Source organism: Esox lucius, chromosome 6 (genome assembly GCF_011004845.1).
Source record: "Esox lucius isolate fEsoLuc1 chromosome 6, fEsoLuc1.pri, whole genome shotgun sequence".
Classification (NCBI taxonomy): domain Eukaryota; kingdom Metazoa; phylum Chordata; class Actinopteri; order Esociformes; family Esocidae; genus Esox; species Esox lucius.
In genome coordinates, this window is record NC_047574.1 from 11,780,243 (window position 1) to 11,803,478 (window position 23,236).

The 23,236-nt window shown below is 40.8% G+C and overlaps 2 protein-coding genes across 7 annotated transcripts in view; both read left to right on the forward strand.

The window, feature by feature from the left end:
* Positions 1-1,926: 1,926 nt before the first annotated feature.
* Positions 1,927-13,278, forward strand: anxa11a (annexin A11a). 2 transcript variants are annotated; one of them, XM_029120183.2, is made up of 15 exons: positions 1,927-2,046; positions 5,403-5,641; positions 6,154-6,197; positions 6,677-7,141; positions 7,388-7,475; positions 7,926-8,020; positions 8,428-8,541; positions 8,870-8,960; positions 9,209-9,288; positions 9,888-9,944; positions 10,108-10,201; positions 10,344-10,439; positions 11,748-11,806; positions 12,076-12,198; positions 12,540-13,278. In XM_029120183.2, the coding sequence occupies exons 2-15, from the start codon at positions 5,413-5,415 to the stop codon at positions 12,597-12,599; spliced, it is 1,695 nt and encodes a 564-aa protein (XP_028976016.2). In that variant the 5' UTR covers positions 1,927-2,046; positions 5,403-5,412; the 3' UTR covers positions 12,600-13,278. The 2 variants fall into 2 exon arrangements, with proteins under 2 accessions (XP_028976016.2, XP_028976017.2); XM_029120184.2 differs by having other exon boundaries at positions 6,794-7,141.
* A 7,429-nt stretch (positions 13,279-20,707) lies between these two features.
* Positions 20,708-23,236, forward strand: part of dlg5a (discs, large homolog 5a (Drosophila)) — a 50,449-nt gene continuing 47,920 nt past the window's right edge. For all 5 annotated transcript variants that reach the window (XM_034292784.1, XM_034292788.1, XM_034292785.1 and 2 more), the window contains exon 1: positions 20,708-21,455. In XM_034292784.1, the coding sequence (XP_034148675.1) occupies positions 21,155-21,455 (301 nt within the window). In that variant the 5' untranslated portion in view covers positions 20,708-21,154. The remainder of the gene's footprint in view (positions 21,456-23,236) is intronic.

Sequence of the window (23,236 nt, forward strand, 5' to 3'; positions counted from 1 at the left end):
AACTAGCCTTTTTCTATATAACCAGCTGAGAATAATCTAAGGGACCAGTACAATACGACATACAAAATTACTGAAAATGTTTCTTATTATACAATTTTGTGTTCACTGTATAGAGGATCATGGATTCCACTTTGAATTAGGATATTCCAGAGTGAAATAGCCAAAGTTGTGATTAAAAATGCCTGTTATTCAATGTCCTAAATAACTGAAATGTGTATTCCTTCGCAAAGGATTTGGCTGTGTTACTTATGTGCCTAGTTCTAAACAGGTATAGGATTTTTTATTATATTTTATATTTTTCACCCTCATTAAAAAGTTACTACTTCCTCTTACTCTATGAACCTCAACACTTGCAATGGTCATGGCACAGCAAATTCATTTATAAAAGAAATACATTGTTCAAAACAGTGGAGGACCATGACTTTTCCTCCAATGGACTACACCTTTAAAACCTACTTCTCGACATTCTCAGGGTTGTTATGGCTGTTTTGGCAAGACAAATTGTATTTCTGAATTAATGTAGGCTTGGCTAAACAAAATAACCCGCAGAACAAGAAAAAATCTCTAATTCCTGAAAAGATGTTAGAAACCATAAATGTATGCAGAAAATAGCCTGATATATGTCTATTTTTCATTCAATTCCATGCCGTTGGCAATGAAAGGAGTGGCCAAGAGTGGAAAGTTGCTGTCATGGTATGGAAAATTTGAAGAGCTCTTTAGGATCCAGGTTGGGCAGTGAGAGTGAAGACCAAACCAATAAGGATTTTACCCTCATTTAATAAGGCAAGGTCCAAGAAAAGTGTAAATCATATCCAGTAATTTCCTCCACACATACAATACATTTGCAGTTGTACATGTATTTACATCTTCATTCTAATTGAACCCACACATTCCAAAAAATATACATACAAATCATAAACAACATTTAAAGGGCACTGCCAAGAAGTAAGCCAAACAAAAATTGTCTTTCATAAATAAGACTACAGAAGGAATAGGTGTAACAAAGTAAACAATATGTTATTTTCACAAAAGTGAGTGAGTAAAGAGAAATAACAGCACACAAAGGAACATGAAATGTAATCGTTATTCATAAAAAAATACTTGTTTACTCATTTGTGTTACTTGAAACGCTTACAACTCACTCGTCCCCATCCACCAGTGCTGTATATCTAAAAAGAGTAGACTATACAGTACATTTTACAGTAGATTGCCACTGACACATTTTATATTTATCAATATACCTGCTGATAGAAACATTGCTGAAATACATCCAATGAATGTATCGTTCAAGGACAACAGTGGTTACATACAAACTGACTAGCACGACCTTTATAACATGGAAGTCTTGCTAAAATTGTTCACATCTCGCTCAACCCTCAAAGCACCTTCGCACATGATGAAGTGTATGGCTTAGCCGGGCAGGGGTGTCCAAATTATTCCACGGAGGGCCGTGTGTCTGCAGGGTTTCGCTCTCTCCTGGTACTGAATTGACTAATTAGGTTACTGATTGGTTAGTTTCTACCCTCACCTGTCTTTTGGATGTGAAATGGGAACCAATTTATAGGAAAAAGCAAAAACTCGCAGACACACGGCCCTCCGTGGAATGGTTGGGACACCCCTGGGACTTTAGAGCGTGAAGGCCATTCCTGGACTATGTCTGGGTCTTAACATTGATATTCCTGCTGGTCTTGAAGACCTGGTAGCTTTATAGTTGGTAGCACCAGCACAGTCTGTGAGGCAGTTTAGCTACATCAACCACAGAAGGAAAAAGCCAAAAACATTCAATCATATTTACACGTTATTTAAACACAGTACGATGACTAAATGGGGTCTTTACTCGGTATTGCGTATTATAGGTACGTAACATGTTTCACTCTACGAGTCCACGAACTCCATGAATCATGTTCCGGTCATACTTTTGCCTGTCAATAGTGCGCAAGTGTAGTGCTGTGTGTGGGTGTGAGTGGAAAGTATGAAGAGTCCCACCCTAAAAGGCACAGGGTCTGAAGCTCGAAGACAGCCCAAGTCGTCCGGGAAGATCTAAAAGTAAGTGGCAAACGAAATTCATGTTCCAGTTTTATTATTACTATAATAGGCAATATACATAATTTAAAATAGCCATCGTGTGCAGACATGTTTGTTGTATAGCCGTTTCTCACACGTTACTTACACTTAGAAATGTTCTCTATATTAGCAAGCGTACTCCAAAGCTGTAGGCCTACAGTATTTGACAAAATGGCTAATTGTACAGAGAACACAAAGTCGACGTAGGCTTATAGGCCTGTAGTTAATAACATACTTTATTTTTGTTCGAGTTATTTGACTGACAGTGACAGCCTTTCAATGTTTCCGTAAAACACAAGTGGCAAACGAAATGGATAGGTAACGCGGATATGCTTTTAATATATCAGCGCTATGTGTGTCGGTTGGTAGCCTGTTTCTTTACAAATATTGGCTACTGATTTGTGATTCGGTTATTGCTGAGTAGCCTTTGGTAAGTGATATTGATGGGTCGATCACGAACGAACGGATGTTTTTGAGCGGTTCTTTTTGGTGAACGGAAGGAACCGCGCTTCGAACGAGGTCTTTAATTTGTCTCCATTATTTGTTTGAATACGATTTGTATGTAAGTCACAGCATTATTCACTGTAAATGGCATATATGCACTGCAGAAAGAATAAAAGGGTGGGTACTGGGCTGCCTTATGTGCACGAGCATTTTCCCAGGAAGGCTCCCTAACATTAGGTAAAATAAATTACATGTGATCTAGCTAATAGTGTCGACAGGTAAGATGTAACCTATTTGAATGTGGATTTGTTGTTAAATTACTCTGTTTAGTTGCTCTTGGGTCATCAGTTTTAAAGTGACTCGTTCCATCGGATTACTAGGATACAGACGGCATTAGAGTAATGGACGTGTTTAGAACTAATGGTTGGTCGCTTGCTTCAATAATTAATACGCGCTGTATTTGTTATTAATGTTATTTTAGACACATTCCAGAACTCAAGAAAAATCAGTTCCCAATCCGTTTGCAGGCGTACATTTTTACAAGTCTCTGTCAGAATTGACAACAAGCCTGCTGAACTAGATGTAAACGAGTTTTCAGTAGGCTTATATCGTCAGCGGTTAGCGAGGTATTCCGTGCGATGGGCATTTCTGACTCACGAGAACGAAATTAGCGAAATATTCTTTCCTTTTTACTGAAGATCACAGTTAGTTGAAACGCTTTCATACAAACCGTTGGCTTGCAGTTCTATTCCGCTTTTCGAAAGGATGCTTACACTTTGTCCGTAGCTATGTTTTGCTTTGCCTCTGCTTCATTAGGCTGCTAGCGAGGAACTAGATTCTGAGGGATGGACAGTCATCTTCATCTTCTGAAGATATGAGTACAAGATGCTAATAATTAATAAATGAATGTGGGCGGTCCAAGTCCACTGCATGACCAGGTGGACAAGGACAGGGACAATCAGGTATGGTGACAGCATTGGCAGCCAGAATCGTCAGGCAGCATCTTGATCTGCAACAAAACCTGGAGGACTCTGGACAGGGACAGGAAGGAATCATTCAGTCCATGTACTCCTGAGTCATGGTCCAGGGGCTCATGTCCTCTTAAGTTTAAACAGAACAGAAAACAAGCTGGGGAGCGCATTTCTTGGATTCACAAGGGGATTGAACCTACTCACCCGGCACAATAATATAGCAGTGTAAAACCTTGGGGCAGAAACAGGGGTCCCAGGGACACTGTGGCCCTGTCCGAAAATAACACTGAACAGGGCTGGAGCACATGGGGTGTAGTCATTATTTAAACCATTTTGAATATTGCATACATATAGGCATAGAAGACATATAGCCATAACAGGCCTATACAAATGTATCTAGTCTATCTGACAGTTAAATAATATCTGTTTAACACAATACGTTTCTATGTAAACATTATAAAACCTTATGTGGACAGGGCCCTGACATGTGCTGTGTTCCTAGTGTTGTCCTACCCAAATACAGCACAAGTCTGTCATTCACTCCTCCCCAGTATGCAAATGAACAAAAAGGAAACCTCCCATGAATGGATGTAACAAGTTGGCTCGTGAAATTGTAATATGGGGGGGTTTCAACCACCGCAGCATAATTTTGGTGTCAAATAACGAGCAGTTCTTCAGCCGCCACCAATGTTACAAAAGCAAAGGAGAGTCGAGGTTGCATGAATTGTTCATGTTAACAATTAAACCTTCGGCAAGGGAACCCAGATTCCTTAAGCCATAGGTCATTCAGAGGAATATAGCTTTTTTTCTCCTCTCCAGCTTAACTCAATTTAGAAGGGAGGGGACAACTACACTGAAATGGGTGTGTTTCTAACTCTGTTGTTGCTAAGGACAACACAACACCAACCTGTGTTGAAGGCGCAATATGTTGTGGTCCAATCAATCATTATGGCCCTTACATTCGCATGTAAAACTGCAACTTTAATGTCTCACAAACCGAAATCAAACGTGTCTATGTTATTCATTGAGGGAGTGTTCCATAGAGCTTCATGTCAGAAGAAGCAAACATGTAGAGAATACAGAAGCTTGTGAAGCTACAATGTTACATATATTATCCATTACAATCACAAACAGCTGTTACAGATGCTACAAAAAAGAGGGATACTCATAATGTAATAGAGAGAAACCAGAGTATAGAACATGCAAAACATTCAGACTTAGGTGCATGTTTTATAAAAAAACCTTTCACCTGTCATGGGGGTGTGGTGATGAGGAAAAAGGAACCAGATGCAGGAGGGCATGACAGAACACAAGGTGATTTATTCCATTCTGACCGGTGAACAATGGTAAATAACAAGTAAACTAGCTGCGTAAAGCAGGCATATGAGGAAGGACTGTGGCTAAGGCTACTACATAAGCAGGCATACAAGCTAAGCACTTTGGCTAAGGCTAAAGCTACTGCCTAAACAGGCATACAAGTTGAGCACTTTGGGTAAGGCTAAAGCTACTACACAAGCAGGCATACAAGCTTAGCACTTTGGCTAAGGCTAAATTTACTGCGTAAGCAGGCATACAAGCTGACACTTGACATTCAGCAATATCAAACAAAGACACAACAGAGAACAACAGAGAATCAACATAGACGTGATGATGAGACAACCGGGGAACAGGCGTACATAATAGAACCAGACCAAGGATGCGTTGAAGTGCAGCAGGGATTCAGGGCGATGGCCTCTAGGAGGCTGGCAGTGCAGAGCGATGTGGCTGTGATGTGAACCGGGGAGCCGTGGTCACGGATAGAACCGTGACATCACCCAAGAAGGTTCTCCTGTGTTTTAAGACCGAACCTAAAAATAGAAGAACTCCTAGAAAAATGCATTAATCGAATACGGATCTTTAATTTGTTTTATTTTCTCATTTTAGACCATAAACTATGAGCTATCCGGGATACCCCCCTCAAAGTGGCGGGTACCCCCCACAAGCGGGTGGCTATCCTCAACCAGGCAACTACCCACCCCAAGCCGGGGGCTATCCACCCCAAGCTGGAGGTTACCCTCCCCAGGCAGGGGGTTATCCACCCCAGGCAGGGGGATACCCACAACAGCCTGGTGGCTTTCCTCAACAGCCTGGAGCTGGAGGATACCCAGCCATGCCACCGGCAGGTAAGGCCTTAGCAAACTGTATAGGCAAGGGATGGACGGATACCCAGAGACATAAAGGACAGATAGAAACGCTGTGAAACATAAAGACAGAGAACAGGAGAGGGGATAGTCTTCTCTGTCTCAGGTCCTGAAGTCATGAGGTTTAGATTTAATATTGTGTCACATGTGATTTGTTCTCCAAAAAACCTCTGCTGAGAGACAGCACTCACAAACAAGTTTCTTACCTAGTTCTCAATGCACAAGTGAGCTGAGTAGAAGCTGATACCTGTAAATTCTATTGGGAAAAATTTACATTGCCAATCCTGGAGTTAAAAACGTTGTAAAATCTTCACATGTTCTATGTCTAAACAGATTTAGATTTGCTAACAGTTTTAATATATTGGGTGATTCGTTCACTGCTAAAAATGTATTACAGTACAACCACAGTATGAAAACAAAACCAATACATATACTATGCTACTACTTTATCAGGAAATGAACAGCTCAGTGACATTTATGTAATCTACTGCCAGGTGGTTGGGGAGGTGGTGCTGCTTTCTCCAATCTTCCAGCCATGGTAAGTCTAGCATACACCTGTCCCCTTTGCAAAATCACACCCAGATTTTGTCATAGCATGTCTGCGTTTCATGTCCTTCAAATGATTGCGTTAAATATTTCAGTTAGCATACATGAATTGCACATCCAATGTTGGAAATCACAACCCAATTTGGGACTGGTAAGCATTTTGTAAATAAATAGAATATTTCTATGCCCTATGTATGTTGAAGCTTTCTTGTTAACCTCTCCTGAAAACCTCTCTTGTATGACCAAAATAATGTGGATCATGACGTGCTCATTACTGAGAATCTTTCAAAACCTCTCGTTTTGTCTTCTCTCTTTGTTACATTGTCTTGTTATTTTCTCTGTAACCAATCAACTAAAGCACATGATTTATACTCAGTAAAACAACATGTTTCTTGCATTTTACTTTACACCAATTTGCTTCCTGTACGTGCATATTATATTGGTTTCCTATTTCTCCTCCTCCAATCTCAGGCCAGCCAAATCTCAGCAGCAATGGGGGCTTTCAACCCCACCCCTGACATGTCTATCCCTGGTGGATATCCCCACCCTGCCACCCAAGCCCCTAATCCGTATGGCCTGTATCCCCAGTCAGGAGGGCAGATGCCCCAGCCTCAAGGCCCAGGGATGGGCTACCCAGGGCAGCCCATGCCAGGGTACCCACAAGGACCCCCAACCAACCCGTCCATGCCCGGTTACGGAGGAGGACCTGCTCCTAACCAGCCCATGCCTGGGTACCCTGGGGCCCCTACGCCCAACCCCTCTATGCCCGGTTTTGGAGGAGGACCTGCGCCTAACCAGCCAATGCCAGGGTACCCTGGGGCCCCTACTCCCAACCCATCTATGCCCGGTTTTGGAGGAGGACCTGTGCCTAGCCAGCCTATGCCAGGCTACCCTGGTGCCCCCAACCCGTCCATGCCCAAGGCTCCTGCCCTAAATGTAAGAGACACCGGGAAGATTTGAGCCAATCTTAATATTAGTCCTTCGAAATATCTTGTAGGCCAGGTTTTGCGAAATGTGGGTACTGTTTTCCTGGGTTTCATTGTGTATACCTGAGTGTTTTGCACTGATATTGATGACCTTTCTATTGTCTATACTGGACATGTCAATGACTAGAGATTTGACGGCGGTGTTACTGTCAGCTGGCACTGACAGGGTGAAGCTAATAACAATTGGGTTTTGCAGAGGGGATTCCGTGGATCCATCAAGGATTACCCGGGAGCAGACCCCCTGAAAGATGCGGAGGTTCTGAGGAAAGCCATGAAGGGCTTTGGTAAGTTGGTTACATAGTCCCGGTCCAGAAATAGTGTATAGTGCCTTTTAGGGGGGGACTACTGGGTTAGTAAGGCTCAGTCCAGAGACAGCTAAGATTCCCTTTCACAGTGGTCGAGAGATTAAATTAGACTGTTCATTCTGGGAACCAGAAACAGTCTTGCGAGCAGAACGGCCAGCTGTCGCAAAGACAAGTTAAAAAACAAATGAGTACCTTGTACAATACATTCGTTTGTAGATATGAAATAATTGGACATATGCCAATGACCCATGCAAGTACAAGATCAGGGATATCGTGTGTCCCCCATCTTTGAATATCTTTATTATGTATTAATATAGCCATGTTATTTGCTCAGCTGTACTAGTTCAACATGGTGTTGTGAACGCACCAATGGAAAATTCAATGGAAAGGATGTTTTGAATGTGTTCTGACAGTGGACTTGTCTGACAGGTACTGATGAACAGGCCATCATAGACCTGTTAGGAAGTCGCTCAAACAGACAGCGTGTTCCCATGCTAATGGCCTTTAAGACCGCCTATGGAAAGGTAATACAGTAGTAATGACATTATATGACATTTAATGTAGTATAAATAGATACTTTTTTTACCAGGACTATACTATACATATATATGTTGTTAAATAATGTATTTCATATTAACAGGAATTAATCAGCGCAGTTCTTGCTAAACATATACATTTTTATACTTTCATCTGATTCAGGTTATTAAAGAACAATGTGTAGGGATGTGTTACTGCATTTTGAAATGGTCTGTGTATGTTCCCTGAAGTGAGGGGTCAGAGTTCATAGTCATAGTCTGGGACCGTCGTATCTGAACAACAGCTGCTGGGTCTGCCAGTTGACCACCCAGGTGGGGCATCTGATGCCCTCAGGCTGTTATTGCCGCCCCCAGAGCTCACAGGGCGCAAAGGTTTTAACCCTTTACCTTCCCAGGATTTGATTAAGGATCTGAAGTCAGAGCTGTCTGGAAACTTTGAGAAACTGGTGCTAGCCATGATGAAGACCCCAACCCAGTTGGATGCATACGAACTCAAAGAGGCCATTAAGGTTTGTGAATGCGTATTCAGAATTACCACCAATGCTCCTGTTTCTTAACGTGAGTGTGCACAGGCAGGTGTGCGTGTTTGTACGTGCAAATCGGGGCTGAATTACCTACCAGGAATGTATGCACGTGTCCTCAATAGCATAGCACAATCTGTAGAGCTGCAATAAAATTGACTTCAGAGCAAAATGACAAAATTGGCTGATAAGGCAATTACTAGAAAACTGCACCATGCAAAACAAGTGAGCAAAACCATTGCAGAAAAGCAAACTAGATTAGATTTGATAATACTTGTTTGACCGACCTCCCAACCACTCTCTCCTGTTGTGACAGGGTGCTGGGACAGACGAGGCTTGTCTGATAGAGATCCTGGCATCTCGCTCCAACGCAGAAATCAGGGAGATCAACCAGGTCTACAAGACAGGTGAGTTCCTCTGGCAGCGAAAGGCGTTTGCAGCCGTGCATGCAAGCAACCAAGCGCGCACACAGTGTAGATAGCGAATGGACACATTTAAAGTCTAAATAGTATAATAGGGGGTGAACAAAAAACTAATGAATTGCTTTTTCTATTCAATTGATCAAGAAGTAATGGAAAATTAGGGGACAAGTGAAGTGTTACCAGCAGTGGTTTATGAAAGTAGCATATACGTGTGAGAATGTGTGTTATTCCAGAGTATAAGAAGTCACTAGAAGATGCCATCAGTGGGGACACCTCAGGACACTTCCGGAGACTCCTCATCTCTCTGGCTCAGGTACAGCTGACAGCGCGTGGATATAGAAATGTCTGTTGGAGTTTGGCGAATAAGGCACCTTCGAGGGTTTGTGGTCTATTACCAGTGTACCGCGGTTGAGAGTAAGAAATGTGCCTATTTTTAGCCTTAACCTCATTACCTGCAAAATATTGTGTTGACAGAATTCGGTTTTATCTATTGACGAGGCATTGTTCAATCAGCGTTTATCTCTGACGAGTAAGGCTAATGGTTACTGCTCATGAGGAGTACATCTGCTGACCTGAAACAGTAGACATTGTTGCCCTACAAGATGTATTCACCCGCTCTATGAATGCTTTTGTGACTTCCTCATTATTTTGGGGCTTCTACGCAATAGCTTGTAAACTTAATAAATCCCCTTGGTATCTGGATTCCTCTCGTTCTGTGGTAATTTCCAGGGCTACGGGCTGTTCTTTAGCACAATGGCCTCTAATAACTGTCATAAACCAGTTAATAAGGCAATTACAACAGTAAAAGATCATGGCTTTTGGCCAATCAGTATTCAGGATCCAAACATCAAAAATGGCAATTAATTCTGTTGATATTCAGTAGTGTGATTCATTCTGTGTTTCTGCTCTCAGGGTAATCGAGATGAACGAGAGACAGTTGACATCACTTTAGCCAAACAGGATGCTCAGGTACATTTCCATGACATTTTCACAATCCTATACAGATACATTGTATAATGCCTTGAGCGTTCTTAATGGCAGGAGTTCTTCCTCAACACATTTCGGGGCCCTACCCACTATTCTTTTAATCTCTACCTACCCATTAAAATCTGTCTGTGTGTCCTGTTTCCAGACCCTGTACGCTGCTGGGGAGAACAAGGTAGGAACAGATGAGTCCAAGTTCAACGCCATCCTGTGTTCCAGGAGCAGACCTCATCTTAGAGCAGGTAACTACACAGGATGGGACTGGCCCCGGGACAAAGGAAGTGAAATATAAATGTGTTGTCCATGGAATGTCAGTCCTGTGGTGCTCTCTTACCCTTAGCTTCAAGCTAGATTTCAGACTCCACTGCATTCCTCTGTGTGTAGTGTTCCATGAGTACCAGCAGATGTGTGGCAGAGACCTTGAGAAGAGTATCGACAGGGAGATGTCTGGAGACCTGGAGAGTGGAATGGTGGCTGTGGGTAAGGAAACACCTTTTGATTTAATACACACACACACGTGCGCACACACACACTGCCACTCCTAGACAGGTCGGCCCAGTAACTTACACATTTCAACACCGATATACTAATGTTAAAAATAACACCATAACAACACACATACAAGCACACACACACACACACACACACACACATGCATACAAACACACAAACAAACACAATACGTAGTATATATGGAAAGTTCCACGCACACTCGTGCACTGCCACACCTAGACACATTTTTCCGGTCACGCCTACACTTGTACTGAAAAGTCTTTCAGCATTTGATGTGACATTAGGGGGGAATTCCTCTGTAAACCGAGTGTGAATGTGTAAACACCCGTGCCTTAATTAGATGTATGATTGAAAAATGGTATAGGAGATGCTATAACAATATGTGAGTGTATTTACTTTTTACTGTGTGAATTTATAATTTTTGTTGTTGTGTTTTCCCCCACTTGGCTATCATTGGTCAGGGTAATGGTACAGTAAAACACTTCATTTGATTGGATGACGTGGTTGTTTTATCTGTTTATGAAGAGCATATTTCACTCTATCCACTTCTGATCATGTGGTGTGTTGTTTTTTTTTCTCATTACGCATGATACTTTGTTTCAACTACACTGAACCTTATCAGTAATATTTTCTATGTATATGATAATTTCAGATGGATTCCATCCTATCATTTTTAACTGTTTGTGGTTGTTAGTCTCCCTACACACATGACCTTGTCAACTGTTTCTTTTGTTTGCAAGCCAAACGTTTGGACAATGACAAAAAAAACGTGCACAATATCACAAATAGCCTGTCTATTGTCCTCAGTCCCTCCATTTACATAGCTGGTTAGAGTTTTAAATTTAGTAGCTTTGTCTCCAGGCTATTGCGCACAGCACCTTTAAGTCTGGGCTGTTACCTACACAAAATGTGCCTCCGTGGGAGTGACCATAGACTAATAGGGTAGTGTCCTGCATTTGTCATCTTTATTTTTAGTGTGTCACAAGATTTTAGGGCATGTTGAGGATTTGGGTTAAGGCACCCTCTATGAAGTAAATTCAGAAAACTGAAACATTTGTTTTTCAATTATACAGTTATTTCCAACCATAGCTCCCAGTTTCATCTGCAAACAGGATGTTGAAACGCTGCTCAGCTGTTTGCTTTGGGTACTATGTTAGATTTAGGGGGAAGACGTTGTGCGAGATGATTGGCTGGCAGATTAGGTGGACTAAGCTAACAAGGAGTTTCTTAAAGATTTTTCAACTGTTCTAACCCGCGGTTCTCTCCGTGTTCTAGTCAAGTGTATCAAGAACACACCCGCTTACTTTGCTGAGAGGCTCTACAAGTCCATGAAGGTAAGACCCCCCCCCCCGTATCTTGACTGGTTTCTACATATGATCCATACAACATTGTACATGCCAGTTGTACATGCCTCCTAAATGCACACTTTCATTTTAGCACATTCTCCCTTCCCCAATTTAGTGGTTTTTGTTCAACATTAAGTTTTTATTGCAGTAATTATTTCAAACAGCTGTACTGTTTAAAGAAGTGATTTGGTTCAGCCTGATCTCTGTGTGTGTGTGTGTGTGTGTGTGTGTGTGTGTGTGTGTGTGTTCTGTCTCAGGGAGCCGGGACAAAGGACAAAACTCTGATTCGAGTAATGGTGACCCGTTCTGAGGTGGATATGTTGGATATCCGTGAAGAGTATGTCAAGAAGTATGGGAAGTCGCTCTACACAGACATCTCTGTAAGTATCTCAAACACACACACACACACACACTTTTTAACACATTTATTTGAAATGCCTTTTAGGGACAAACAACTGATTCTCACGAATTTGTCCCCCTCAAACATAACTCTTACCTCTGACTCTAAACATAAACATAAACCTAACCCTAAACCCAACCCCAAATACGCAAATAGACTTTTGTTCTAATCTGGTGCTTGAGTATAGTTAAACAAGACAGACCCACTCCTGGAAGAATGCCTCTGCTATGGAGCAGGTTTCCAGGTGTAGTTTGTTGATGTCTTTGCGTGTGTGTGTGTGTGTGTGTGTGTGTGTGTGTGTGTTGTTATTCTTCATGACAGGGTGACACCTCAGGGGACTATAAGAAACTGCTGTTAAAGCTGTGTGGAGGGAGCGACTAAAGGAAACATGTCAGCGCTGTCTTCAGGATCTCAAATGCTTACAAATAGGAGATTTGCTGTTTGACCTGTAATGTAATAATAATAATATATGCCATTCTTCTTTTCTATCTCCTTCTATGCATGCACTACATTCAGTAATACTGCATGCCGTGCCATACGTGTTCTGCAATGCAATTTTTTTATCATGTTATGATACGAGAACTTTGTCATAATGGCTGTTCCTTTTCTATATTTTTTATGAGCAAGAAAGTGTATATTTTTTCTTAAGTGTAGCATCGGTGCTGGGTATTGTGGTTATAAATAACCTCAAAGATGCAATTTGCAAATTTGATTAGATTAGAAATGGAAATCCATATATATTTTATAAAATATGTATTTTAATTTAACCTATCTGGGCTAATATTATCCATATATAATTAGACAAGTTAGTTCAGTAGTAATTAGTTAAGTTTAATGATGTTAAAAGGATTAGTCTGATAAGAATCCTTGCAGCTGCAATACCAAAGGGGATATTTTATTTGTGTTTAGTGTGTACACTATCACTTATAATGTTCATCCATTATTCTCACTTGTGCTGTCCCTGCTGTTTCTAAAATCTCTTTCAGTATAACTGTCTATCAACATGAACATAGCGGTGCTCTGATTATTATTTGATCAAAAATAAATGTTAGGAAACTTTGTTCTTTCCCCTTCTGATTTCATCAGTGTGGAAATGTCAGTGTTGAGGCAAGATTTTCCAGTTTCTGCTACTTCCTTGTCTCCAGGCCCCTGACATTTTATACCAAATGGCTGATGTTTTTGGCCTGTTATTGGTGGGGTCAGTGAGCAAAGCTGCAATGGAGAAAACAGTTCAATATCCTTTGTCTTAATGCAGTCAAAACAGTAGAATTTGTAGTCTTGTATGTTTGTGTGGGGGCATTAAGTACTTTTCTTGTATGGTTGTTTGATCTTTCTTTTACTGTAAATGTGAGGATGCAAATATAGTTACACATGGCATGCTTTCCCCACAAGCATGCCATGTGGGGATGCTTGTGGGGAACAAGGTTTTTAAGTGGTCCACTTAAGAAAAGGCTATTTCCAGCTTAGGGGTTAGCTTTAGGATAAAACTTACAATTAAAGTTCAGACATTAGGATTAGGTGTGGGGTTTGGTTTTTGAGGTAAAGTTTATGGTTGGGGTTAAGTTTAGGGTATAATTGTAAGTTTAGGGACTAATTGTCGCAAACAAGACAGGAATACATTGTCCGTGTGAATTTCAAAAAATATAACTATAACACCCTTACATTAGCAGGTGTGGGTGTAGCACAAAGTGCTATTGCTGCTATCCACCCTTTCTTTTTTGTTTCCAAATGTACAGACAAATTACATTCAAACTCTACAGTTAAGCTCTTACATAACCAAGCACACACTATAGAAAATAAAAAATTAAATAAATGCACATTTAAAGAACATCACAGACGTCTTCTATATACAACGCCGTTTCCAAAAAAGTCTGCATGAAATAAAAACAGAATGCAATGATGTGCAAATCATTTAAACCCTATATTAGTTGAACATTTTACAAAGACAACCTATCAAATGTTGAAACTGAGACATTTTGTTTCCAGAAAATTATATGCCCACTGAATTTGATGCCAGCAACACATTTAAAAAAAGTTGGGCAGAGGCAACAAAACACTGGAGAAGTTGTGTAATGATTGTTGTTTTTCATTACTTCAAAGTTATAAGGACATTCTTGTTTTTAAAATACTATGCTTGAGGGGGCTGAACTGGGGCTACACAGATTTGTGACGTGGCTATAGCCCCCCTAGCGCCATGCCTGCTCTTCCCAAACGAGACAGGAATAGTATTTGCTAGTCCTGGGAAGTTTAAGATGGCGAGGATTGTACTGCAAGTGTCTAAAGTGTATAAGGAGATCACAAGTCAATACAAACAGACACACAGACCGGTGGAATATTTCAGGGACTCAAATCTATTTTGTAGAAAATTATTATTTGCAGTCTACTGTAAATAATAAACATTAAGCAGTCTACTGTTCATTTCTGCTGGTATTTATGATAGTACAGTAAAAATTTGATATGGCCCCTGACTGATTGAATAGTCCACATTCGAACTGCAATGCATGTTGTTTTAATTCTGGCCCCTAGAGGGCAGTATTAACTCGTTTAAACTCAGAGATTGTGTTCACTGAGAGACTTCACGTTGTATTAGCTGCTGAAGAAAAAGGCCTAAATGTGTAACGGCATTGTAATTCAACTTCACTCACCTGTATATATGAAATACAGCTCTGGAAAAAAGTAAGAGATCACTACACCTTTTTCTTTCCTTTCCCCAAAAATCGAAAAGGAAGGTTTTGAGTGAGGAACAGAAGGGTTAAAATTAAGAGACCACTGCAAATTGAACGCTTCTGTTCCTCACTCAAAACCTTCCTTTTCAACATTTTTGGAAAGGAAAGAAAAAGGTGCAGTGGTCCCATCATTTATTCAGGATCTGGATAATGTATATACATGCATACGGCAATTGGGACACAGAACATTACTGGAGCATTATCGCAAGGAAGCTGTTTGTTCTCAGGGGGTTTTCCCAAAGCTGGGAAAAAGCATCTAGCATCTGTTCATGACCTATCCTGTATATTTGTACTCACAGATCTTTTTTTTATGCAATTAAATCTGGCATTTCTGCGGTGCAGAAAAAAATTCATAGTGATATATTTAGATTGAATAACTAAGGTCTAGTTGGACATTGAAGAATATGTGTAAAATGTGCCAGTACTGAAGGCTAACATGACCTTCTATACACAAACAACATCAGCCCAGAAACAAATCATACATGCCCAAGAGAAGGACATTCATTCTGGAACTATTCAGAAATGTACATTAGAAAATTCTATTTATTTCATCAGCAGGGCTTGCATTTTAGGCCTTCTAGGGATTCAACATATTCTGAATAGCTAAGGCATATCTGATGACTAAGATACAGTAGTTATTCATAACATTAGGGAACAGAAGACAGTCATTCGCTCAGACACGTTCCTCAACGTGATAACAACACAAGCACCTTGGCCGTCGCAGACTTCATCAACATACCTAAAAAATCCAAAAAATCAGTTCTACTTTAGTTCAGAAGAAAGGCTTGTCTTTGCATGCAGGTGACGGGTCCCTTCCGCTCTTTGCTTCTATTGAGATGATGTTGCCCACGTCGACTGCAGACGAGGCTCCAATGTTACCCTGGCTCTGGTGGTTATTACGAAGTGTGTTCATAGTTCTGTGATGGACGCGGAAGGCGGGGAAGCCTGTGAGATTGATGTGGCGTATAAAAGCTGCCCGGGCACAACCACATTACCAATGTCTAGAAGCTGCACGTTTAAATGCTTTGCTGTCGAAGCCCTGGGGGGGCCTGGCACCGCACCGCACACTCTACACCACTTAAATAGCCATGTTGGAGTACATCACTTTGGATTATTCCAAATGATAAGGATTGGCTGAGGATGGGAAAAGGCACACAGGACCGAAAGGCATTTTCAAGTTACTCTTAAGGGAGCCATAACTTCAAATTTTAATTAAAGTTATATGTGCCGTGATGTATTAAAGAACACGTCAGCAATAGCCTTTCATTGCTAAACTACTGAATGCTGTGTTAACCAGAATTTAATGACAAGTTTCTATTGTCCCATTTTCATTATTGGAACTCAGTTAGTTGCACTATGCAGAACCTGTGAATCCTCCTTTTAAAGCATCTCTCCTGGCATAGCTACATCCAGGCTATTATTACCCAGGAGCCCTTTTTCTTTGTTGACATACTAAATCATACAGAGCACGTTACCAGGTTGTAAGTGAGCCCGGCGAGGTAATTAAACTAGCTTTTGAGAGCCGAGACCATATTGTCCACCAGTGTACTGTAGCGCTTTACAGTCCAATCACAAACCCATCTGCTGTACAGGAGGTGACAAGGCCACTATGTCATCTGAACTTCATCTCAAACAGTGTGGTTCCTGTTTGTAAAGCTGTGGTGTTTCAGACCCAATACCAAAGGTATGACTACAATGTATTTTAATAGGATGTAATTGTGATGGTAACCAGTTTATTATAGCAGTAAGGCACCTCTGGGTTTATGGTTTGGTCAGCGTACAAGGGCTAAGGGCTGTATCCAGGCATGCCACACTGCTTTGTGCCTACCTGAATTATATCATTGTTAAGTACAGAATATTAATTGGCTTTCAGGGCTTTCTAGAAATTGTATTATTCAAGCCATAAGGCCCAACTGGGTGTGATATCTGACCAGTAGGGCTCACAAGCTTCCCCCCATGGTACTTTAGTTTAGCAGGTCAAGCTGACATTTTTAACATCAAACATTTACAACAATGAAATTCAATCGATATGTCAAGTGGATTTTATGAAGCCAGTTTCACACTTTCATAAGAAAGTGCACGAAAGTACACAACCAGGTGGGCTGCGAGTGTAGACAGCAAAAGACGTCAGACAGAATGGAGATCAGCAACACAAGCAGGTGGACCTATTAGACCAGGTAGTCGTGAGCCATGGTACTAAGGACTAAGTCCTGCAAGGTTTCAAGAGGTTTCAATAAATTAGAAAAGGCTTAGATCCAACAGGATAGCAGATAAGAAGGATAGGAATGACTGTAGACTCCCAGTCCATGAATGATTTAAGCGTAGAGACTAAGGGACACAGTAGGACACATTCATTAAAAAGATTAGCAATCACATTGTGTTATGTAACCTTACCTCTACTCTATATAAGGTATGCCGTATGTTCATATCATTTTCTTTTATTTATAAACATGTTAATCAATGGTTCGCCACTGGGATTTCTTTATCTACTCAACATTTATATCCCATCAGGAAATGTGTTTGGGAAAGACTTATTTGACTTTTTCTCATTTTGACTAACTTCCAATTAAAAATCTCAGTTCTAAATGTTAATAATCTGTTAACCCATTATGCAATCATGTTATTGACCCAAATCTATATGGATACTTGTGCTGTATTTGTGGCTAAAGATCACAAAAAACGTATAGAATGCCATTGAGTATGATGTAATACTCCTAAAGGATGAGCTAACCAATCAGAAGACTAAAGAAGGATTAGCTGGCCATTCAAGGATCTCTTCACATGAATATTCGTAATGACCGTTACACTCCCACACCATTCTGATTTTGGGGCACACCCACGCCATTCCAAACTTCCTTGTAAGAGCACCATTTTATATTGTAAGTAATTGTAGATCATATTACACAGAAATCCGGAAACACTGAGCAGTTACTTTAAAGGGCATGTTCCTGTGTTTGTGGAAACTGCATTCATGATTAACCATAAAAACAGAAAGAGGCCTCATCTGAGTATCCATACAATTATAGCTTTTTCCAACATGGCCAACCACATCGAGGCATTGCCTTTGTAAAAATGTGTGCACTACTGTAAGTTTCTCTAGACAGGAGCATCTGCTAAATAATTGCAATATTATTATTAGTGATCACATGGCAAACTGGGTTATCAGTTTCTACAATGGCAGATGCCTTTAAGGATTTATTTCATTAATGTTAACTATCCATTTCTATCTCGTAAGCGCTGGACACGGTTGGTTGACTCCAGAGACTCAACTTTGATGGTTAAGAAGAAACGTATTTGTCTGAATCCTGGTAAGATGCATACACTTCTTTTAATATATATATATTATATATATATACATATATATATATAGGCAGAAAAGTACATTCATGCTTTTGCTAAAATATTATAATGCTCTTCTCGGTGGCTACACTGATTAACTTTGACTTCTGTTAAAAACAGCTGCTAAAATGTTGACTGAAACACCCAAATGTCATCATATTATTCCAGTGCTAGTGGGTTTTTACTGACTTCCTACTCAGGCTGATTTTAAGGTTGTTCTTGAAATAGACAGACTTGCTGCAACTTAATTCTCTGAATTGTTCCTGCCGTACATACCTATAAGTATAGTACTCTCCCAAGATGCATGCCTTCCTCTTTCTAAAATGACTTAACAAACAGCTGGAAGCAGGGCCTTCCCCTATAGAGCCCATTTTTGTAGAATAATCTGCCAATCCATGTGAGAGACACAAAAGTAAGCTGATTCTTTTTGAAGACTAATTTCTTCAGTAGATTTGATGATTGAATGTAGTCTAGCCCAGGGGGCATGAAGGTGAATGGCAAAGCACTGGATTGACCAACCATCCATCCTGTCTCTGCCTGGTGGGCCCCTTTTTCTCCACTGGGATACTCTTTGTCCAATGCTATTACAGGGGCTGAGTCACTGGCTTGCTTGTGTTCTTTCATGTTGTCCCTATGAGTGCATCACGTCATGTCAAGCTTTTCACCATACTTGACTTGAGTGGGTTGAGTCACTGATGGGAGCTTCCTGTCCGGCTTTTTGCCCTCTGGGGCTCATGTGATGCAAGAGAACTCTTTGGGCTATACTCAACCTTGTGATGGGAGTGAACTCTGAAGGCTACACTTGACCTTGTGATGGGAGCAAACTATTTAGGTTATCCTCGACCTTGTGATGGGTTAGAAGACTGAGGACTGTATTTAAACATTGTGATGGGATAGAACTCTGAGGGCTATACTGAACATTGTGATGGGATAGAACTCTGAGGTCTATAATGAACATTGTGATGGGATAGAACTCTGAGTTCTATACTGAACATTGTGATGAGATGGAACTCTGAGGGCTATACTGAACATTGTGATGAGATGGATCTCTGAGGGCTATACTGAACATTGTGATGTGATAGAACTCTGTGGACTATACTGAACATTGTGATGAGATGGAACTCTGAGGGCTATACTGAACATTGTGATGAGATGGAACTCTGAGGGCTATACTGAACATTGTGATGAGATGGAACTCTGAGGGCTATACTGAACATTGTGATGTGATAGAACTCTGAGGACTATACTGAACATTGTGATGAGATGGAACTCTGAGGGCTATACTGAACATTGTGATGAGATGGATCTCTGAGGGCTATACTGAACATTGTGATGTGATAGAACTCTGAGGACTATACTGAACATTGTGATGAGATGGAACTCTGAGGGCTATACTGAACATTGTGATGAAATGGAACTCTGAGGGCTATACTGAACATTGTGATGAGATGGAACTCTGAGGGCTATACTGAACATTGTGATGAGATGGAACTCTGAGGGCTATACAGAACATTGTGATGAGATGGAACTCTGAGGGCTATACTGAACATTGTGATGCGATGGAACTCTGAGGGCTATACTGAACATTGTGATGACATAAAACTCTGAGGTCTATACTGAACATTGTGATGGGATATTCTTTTTTCTGTGGTTGCATCCCCCAGACAGTTCTTTGATATTTTGTTTAATAGAGAATTGGTTGTCATTGTGCTGTCATTGATCACCATGCATGAGATGAAAATCTGTCTGGTTTTCATTATGTGATGGTATAATAAACAATGAATGACATTTCAGGATCATTTCTAAGACATTAAAGATGTCATACTGGTGCTCTTGCTGCTTTGGATATTATTATTGAACTACACACTCATAATGAAATCAGGCTCTTCATTGGTAGTCCTACAATAGGCTCTTCAACTGGCCTTATAAACCGGACACAGACAGCATCATTTCCGATACACTACACCTGTGGTCACTATAAAGACCCCATAGCACTTACTGTATTGTTAGATGGGGAGTGTTAATCTTGGTGTCCTGGCTGTATTTCCAATCATATCATTCTGGCCAACTAATCATCTATAAGCATTCAACATTCAATAACCTCATTCGTCCTCTCCGAGTAACAAAAAATACTTCATATATGCAATCAGTAATGTAAGTTGCTTTGGGTAAGCACGTCAGGTGACTTACTGAAATGTAGACGTAAAATCTACATGTATATCAAGTGTAATCAAGAATCTCCTATTTATCTTAGAAAAATGTATATAATAAGTTGACAAATATATTTTTTCTTTTCGAGAACATCTACCGAGCACGCGATTACGACCATTAAAAAAAATCAGGTGTGTCTTAGGGTAAGCCCTACCCCCCTTTACCTTACATGGCATTGTATGGGAATTTGATTGACAGTAGGCAGGCACCAGCTGCTGAACACTACAGCCCAGATATGGCGGAGGATACAGTGTAACGGCGAGAGTTACGATAGTTTTCCTAGCAGTTTAGTAGCTGCAGTGCATGATAAATGACTCTTCGGAAGAAGCAGACGTGTAAGGGCAGGTTTTCGTCGGTATAACGCAAAAATGGACGAAGTTGCCAGACGTAAGTAAGCTAGGAAAATGTATCGCCGTTTAGTGCAGTCAACAGCCTTAGGCAACAAATATGGCTTCTTGTGCCTTTTCCTATTTGTAATAAAAACTGCTCTTCCATGCCATTACATGTCATGGCTGTGCTGCCGAATTCATACAAGTGACCATTAGGAAGTTAGTTCCTTGTTTGCTTATTGGACGGGGGTCATTTTGGGGAAACAAACCCGAGGATACGTTAGCTAACCAGTCTGCTAGCTAGTTAGCTACGGAACTAAAGCGAACGGCAATGGAGCCAAAGCACAAAGAGTTGTTAGACCAATGCCACCAAAACTTGCTGGACTCCATAACAGACGCGGACCGGCTGATAGAGTTGCTGATACTGTCCGGCACTCTGAGCCAGCTTGACCGCTTCGAACTGGACCAAAACTGCTCCTCCAGCGCGGAGAAAGTGGACCAGCTTTTGAAGATGCTTGTGAACAAGGAAAGCGACCATTTCCCCGAGCTGTGTGTGGCCTTGGAAAAGGCGTACCCTGACCTGTATTCTGCCCTCTTTACTAACGGCGGTGGACCCGTGGACCATTCATCTGGTAAGGCAACGCATATGTATGCTACTACTGTACACTTTTTGCACACAAAATGTAGGATGCGTACTCGCTACATTCCTCTACACTCCATAGGAGATGGAACAAGTGCTTCTCCCGGCTGTCGCAAATACATTTACAGGGTGGTCACCCATGCCATACTTTTAGGGTAGTCAAACTAGCTACATGCCTATGGATAATGGTCAAAGCCATTATAAAGTGTTTATTACCAGAGCATGCTGACATTAAGGATGTTGACATGCTGCTGCATTCAAAGCCCAATACCAGAGTTCCATGTCCATGTGTGGTCTTCCCTGTGTTATAATACTGTATGGTACTTTGTAACAAATGCTATCAAGGTCCCTTACTGTTTCTGCTTCAAATTGTTCATTACACATTATTTCACCTTTTATTTCCTATAATTAAAAAAAACCACAGACTGAGTGTTCAGAGACCTCATATCCCGGTCACAAAATACTTCACAGTTGGAATGCACAACTCTGACTAGTAATCACTGAAAAGCCTGTTGGGGATATTCAAGAACATCTAGACCAAATGTTGCCAATCTGCTTTATTTAGATTCCAAATTTCTCATTAGTGAACTTCGAGTCCCCATTTATTTAGATTTATTAAGAAAAATTAAATGTAGTTACCTTTTATGTTTATACCTAGATTCACTACTATTAGTTTATATCTGTATGTCAGTGGCTTCCAATCAGCGTTGCTGCTTTGAGCCTGTTTAGACTACATCAGTTGCTGTGAAGGCCATTTCATTTAAATAGCATTAACATAAAATGTGCATACCATTTCTGATTCACACTAACAACGAGTTACTCTCGCTGCGCCATAAGGCGAAACACATGAGCGGCCAGCGCTTTGGCCAGACCACTGACCCAGAAGGTGTATCAACTCACTGTTAATATTGTTTACCGGGTAAATAACATGGAGCTTTCTGTTGAACATGTAATGTTGCAGTGTGCAATGTTTTTAGTTGCTTCCCAATGTTTTTAGTTGCTTCCCAATGACAAATATTTTTTCTTCTGATTCTGTTGATGGAGCTGGATGGAATTACAGAACCAGATTTCTGTCACTGCTCATTCCACTTCAATATGCATTGTGCTAGACGTTGTCTTTAGATCTTAGGAGATGACATGAGAAAATTGCCATTTTCATTGGTTTACATTGTTGAAAATCTCAGATGTAAATCTTACATCTCTTGTTCACCTAAGAGCCTCTTTCAGCTAAGATTGTTTTATTTAGATTAAATACATTTGTTGCCAGATTTGCTTTGGAGATAAAACATTTTAATGGCATAAGCAAATATAATTTTAAAAACCTGTTTACACTAGGTAAAAATCTAAATTGTAGCACGCTACCTTCCCGAGATTATGTGGTAAACTTTCCTGACAGACACTCAGCACGGCAACTGAGGTCTAAAAACAATGTCTTGCTCGGGGTGAGTATTGAGTGGAACGGGTGGTAAAGTATGAAGTCTGGTTCAGATCAAGGTATCGCAGAATAATTAACAAACAGTGTTTTTGGGATACAACTAAAGAAATCTCACCATTGGCACCGCAGCAACTCTGTCACCAGCAACAGCACTTGTTTAACAGAGAGAGCCATGTTAGCTACCAGGTAAACAACATTGTCAGTGAATTTATACAACTTCCCAGACAGGAGGCCTAAGCACTGTGCATATGTTGGGCCACTTTACGTACCTCTGGCCTGGTGAGAGATTATCATATAGTGTAAATGTTATTTAAATTCTGTAAAGCTATTGTAGTGTA